Source organism: Triticum aestivum, chromosome 4B (assembly GCF_018294505.1).
Source record: "Triticum aestivum cultivar Chinese Spring chromosome 4B, IWGSC CS RefSeq v2.1, whole genome shotgun sequence".
Taxonomy (NCBI): Eukaryota; Viridiplantae; Streptophyta; class Magnoliopsida; order Poales; family Poaceae; genus Triticum; species Triticum aestivum.
This window is the reverse complement of record NC_057804.1, coordinates 389,661,203-389,665,764: the sequence shown is the minus strand read 5'-3', so window position 1 is coordinate 389,665,764 and position 4,562 is coordinate 389,661,203. Positions and strand designations below refer to the sequence as shown.

The 4,562-nt window shown below is 51.5% G+C and overlaps 1 protein-coding gene across 1 annotated transcript; it reads left to right on the top strand.

Moving 5' to 3' along the window:
- Nucleotides 1–224: 224 nt before the first annotated feature.
- Nucleotides 225–2,336, top strand: LOC123092293 (formin-like protein 3). Its single transcript, XM_044514018.1, has 2 exons — nucleotides 225–1,119; nucleotides 1,366–2,336. Exons 1-2 carry the CDS (start codon nucleotides 282–284, stop codon nucleotides 1,770–1,772), a joined length of 1,245 nt encoding a protein of 414 aa, XP_044369953.1. The 5' UTR covers nucleotides 225–281; the 3' UTR covers nucleotides 1,773–2,336.
- Nucleotides 2,337–4,562: the final 2,226 nt, after the last annotated feature.

Below are 4,562 nucleotides of genomic sequence, written 5' to 3'. Positions count from 1 at the left end.
GGCTCAGCTAGCTAGGCTAGGCTTCCACTGCTGCAGAGTGCAGTTTAGCTCGTGTACGTCCTCCAGCTTTTGTCCCGTCTCTTCTAACAAAGCGCAAGCTGAGAAGTTACCTAAAATACCCTCGGTATTATTAGGGCCGAGGCTGTGGACACCGGGGGTGACGCAGTCATTGCGCGCGTCCTCTTCACCAATTATAATGCCACCCACGCTAACACAGCACGCGGGTCTAGTGCAGCTACCTCTCTCAACTTCCACATTCACGAGTCAAGACTCAAGACGCGATGCAGCCAACGGAGTCCGCCCAACGCCGGGCCTCGTCCACGGCCGCCACGACGCCCCGGCGGAGCGTGGGGTGCATGGCCGGCCTCCTCCGCCTGCTCTCCCCGTACCATCGCCACCGGAAGCGCCTCACCGCCAAGAACGCCACGCCCGAGGCCTCCCTACCGCCGCCGTCTCCGCCGCCCATGAAGAAGCCGGAAGCGTCCAAGTCACCAACGCAGGCCCCAGGGAAGCCGCAGACGCCGGCAGCTGTCCGGCGGCGGCGTTCATGCGAAGCACCTCGGAGCCCGACGATCGCTCTGGAGTACCGCCGAGCCAGCTGTGACAGCCCCAGGCCGCCGCCGCCAGCCATCGTCGCGCGCCTAATGGGCCTGGAGGGGTCTGCGCCGGCTTCTCCCGCCACGACCCCGCGGCCACGACCGCTGCCGACCCGCCCTCCTCCTCCCCCGCCACCAGAGATGGCCGCGGAGAAGCGGCGCAAGCTGCTGGGCGCACTGGAGAAATGCGACGACGACCTCCAGACACTGCGGCGGATCATCGCGGCCGTACGGGCTGCCGAGCTGCGGTCGGCCGCTGCGTCCGATGTCTCGCCGGCTCCGGCAGGGGAAGGCAAGGGCGCCAAGTGGATGGACGGCTCGTCGCCGCGGGTCGGGGCGCAGTATCCCAGCCCGGACTCGGTGCTGGACGCCATCACCTCACCGAGATTTCCATGCAGGAAGCGGTCGTCTCCATGCACACATGTCGATGCAGACAGCAAGCCCGAGATTTCCCGTTGCGGTAACGACGCGCTCATAGTACGATCCAAGATCGTGAAGCCCTCCCGAACACTTGTTTTCTCCGGTACGTGGTGGTATCTCTGATTCTCTGTCGCTCAAATACACAGTTCTCCATATAATTCACGTATACGTGCACGCATTTTATAGTACTCTGATGATCTGCACCGTGTTAGTTTCTCCAGATTAATTAAGCTTAAGTTTAGGGGTTTACGTGCCACATCAAAATTGTCAGTTGTCAGTATCTTCTGTCGTGAAAAATATGCAGCAGGCTTCACGGTAACACGTGTGGTTTCTCGTCTCGTTCATGCAGGGGACTACTGCAAGATCAAGCAATACTGCAACGAGCTGCACGCCATGGCCATGTACCACCACCCGGCGACGGTGGCGGCCGTCGAGGGGATACCGCGGTGGACGCCGTCGGCAGCCGAGGCGAACGGCTGGCAGCATCGGCGGCGGTGGGGCCTGCAGGGCGCAGAGCGGAGCCGGGCGATGGTGGAGAGCATGGGGGAGGTGTGGGGGCAGGGCGCCAGCGAGGAGCGGTGGGAGGCCGGCCTCGTCGGCGCCGCGCTGGAGCGCGCCATCCTGCAGGAACTGGTCTTGGACGTCGTGACGGAGCTGCTCGGGCACTCCGAGCGGGAAGCGCAGGCGCCGTTCGGCCAGTTTGGCCGCGGGCACGACCACGGCGGTGCCATGTGCCGGAAGAGGCTCTGTTTCTGACCGATCTCGCGTGCTCTGTTCTGGCTTCATGCGTGCGTACGTACGTACGTGTATTAATCTGAGGAGCTGGCCGGGCTCAAGTGAAGTGCGAGTGGAGCAAGCCACGAACGCACGTACGTAGTCCAAGGGATGGATGTCGGTGACTGACGACCCCATGATGTTGGTGGTGGTGGTATTGAAAGATCGGATACGCTGTGGCGCCGTTGTAGGTGAGGGCAATAAAGTGACGCGTCGCTTTAGAATGTGGGAGGTGATGAAGTGAGCACAGTGAGACTGACTCTGCTTTGCGATCATGAGGTCGGCTCCACGCGCAGCCTTGCGTTGCGCCCACAAGGACACCAACACAAGGCGTTGAGTTAAGCTTGCATACGAGATAGAGAAGGATGCGTGTCCAGCTCCATGGAAATTTACATGTACGAGTAGGACTCATCATTTAGTGGTGTAGTACGAGTAGTAGTACAGTTTTTTTTTTTTGGATTTACGAGAGTTTATGTGGACCGCTGTGCCCATTTCCGTCATTCTTGTTGTTCTGGATATACTGATTAATACCGGCTAATTAATTTTCGTCACCTGGAAACTTTTCTAAAATACTGTAGTAGTGTCTTCTTGCTCGTCTTCTATCCCGCCTAGGTCGCCGCCTTTATCATTCCACTGGAAAAAAAATCAAAAATACTACTCGTCATCTTGCTCGTCCTCCATCCCGCCAAGGTGGTCATCTTTATCCTCTTGTAGACAGAGCAGCAACGTTTAAAGAGAGTCGGTCCGAACACTAAATGTAGGACTCGACTGTTATAAACCACCTTTCTTTGATCTCTATCCTTTTCTTGCAGATGATATTTTCTCCATCCAAAAATCCGAATCGCTCACTCCGAACGCTCACTTTGACCATCATTATGGCTAGGAGTCGGACGGCAAACCTGGCATTGACAATAGTAGCAAGGGATGATATCACTTGCCAGCCACTAACAGAGGGGAAGATGTGGACATAGAAGCGAAACGGTTTCATCTCTTTCTTTGGCGGCGCATTAGTGTGCTTCCTCCCCTTAGCACTTCTCAGTTTGGAGTTTTCCAAGCCCTGCATATGTCTCATTCTTGTTGTTCTAGATATACTGATTAATACCGGCTAATTAATTTTCGTCACCTGGAAACTTTTCTAAAATACTGTAGTAGTGTCTTCTTGCTCGTCTTCTATCCCGCCTAGGTCGCCGCCTTTATCATTCCACTGGAAAAAAAAATCAAAAATACTACTCGTCATCTTGCTCGTCCTCCATCCCGCCAAGGTGGTCATCTTTATCCTCTTGTAGACAGAGCAGCAACGTTTAAAGAGAGCCGGTCCGAACACTAAATGTAGGACTCGACTGTTATAAACCACCTTTCTTTGATCTCTATCCTTTTCTTGCAGATGATATTTTCTCCATCCAAAAATCCGAATAGCTCACTCCGAACGCTCACTTTGAGCCATCATTATGGCTAGGAGTCGGACGGCAAACCTGGCATTGACAATAGTAGCAAGGGATGATATCACTTGCCAGCCACTAACAGAGGGGAAGATGTGGACATAGAAGCGAAACGGTTCCATCTCTTTCTTTGGCGGCGCATTAGTGTGCTTCCTCCCCTTAGCACTTCTCAGTTTGGAGTTTTCAGACCGGCGGATTCATAGTACTCCGTCAAAGAACTCCGCATATGGCAACATCATTGGAGTTTGTGTGCATTCACGTGCAATCCGCCGTAGAACCTCCAGAAGGCAAGGTGGTACTCCGTCAAAGACGATGGAGTTCCGGTGTTTCCACATCCCCCACATGTCTAGGAGGCATATTGTGCGCACCGCCCTCACATGCCGCCCATTGATGACCCACAAGCATAGGAGATCAATCGTAGTCATTTCGACAAGTAAGAGTGTCGAACCCAACAAGGAGCAGAAGAAAATGACAAGCGATTTTCGGCAAGGTAATTTCTGCAAGCACTGAAATTATCGGTAACAGGTAGTTTGATAGCAAGATAATTTGTAATAAGTAATAAGTAGCAATAGTAATAATAGGTGCAGCAAGGTAGCCCAATACTTTTTAAGGACAGGCCGGAACGGTCTCTTATAATAAGCAAAGCGTTTTTTAGGACACCCGGAAATTTCATCTAGTCACTTTCATCATGTTGGTTTGATTCGTGTTCGCTACTTTTATAATTTGATATGTGAGTGGATCAGTGCTTGGGTGTTGTTCTTAGTTGAACAAGCCTCCCGCTTATGATTAACCCCTCTTGCAAGCATCCACAACTACGAAAGAATAATTAAGATAAAATCTAACCATAACATTAAACATATGGATCCAAATCAGCCCCTTACGGAATAGCACATAAACTAGGGTTTAAGCTTCTGTCACTCTAGCAACCCATCATCTAATAACTACTCCACAATGCATTCTCTTAGGCCCAAAGATGGTGAAGTGTCATGTAGTCGACATTCAGATAACACCACTAAGGGAATCACAACATACATATCATCAAAATATCGAACGAATATCAAATTCACATGATTATTTATTACAAGACATCTCTCATGTCCTCAAGAACAAAAGTAACTACTCACAAAACATATTCATGCTCAAGATCAGAGGGGTATTGAACAGCATAATAGATCTGAACATATAATCTTCCACCAAATAACCTGCTAGCATCAACTACAAGATGTAATCAACACTACTAGTCACCCACATGTACCAATCTGAGGTTTTGATACAAAGATTGAGCACAAGAGATGAACTAGGGTTTTGAGATGAGATGGTGTTGTTAAACATG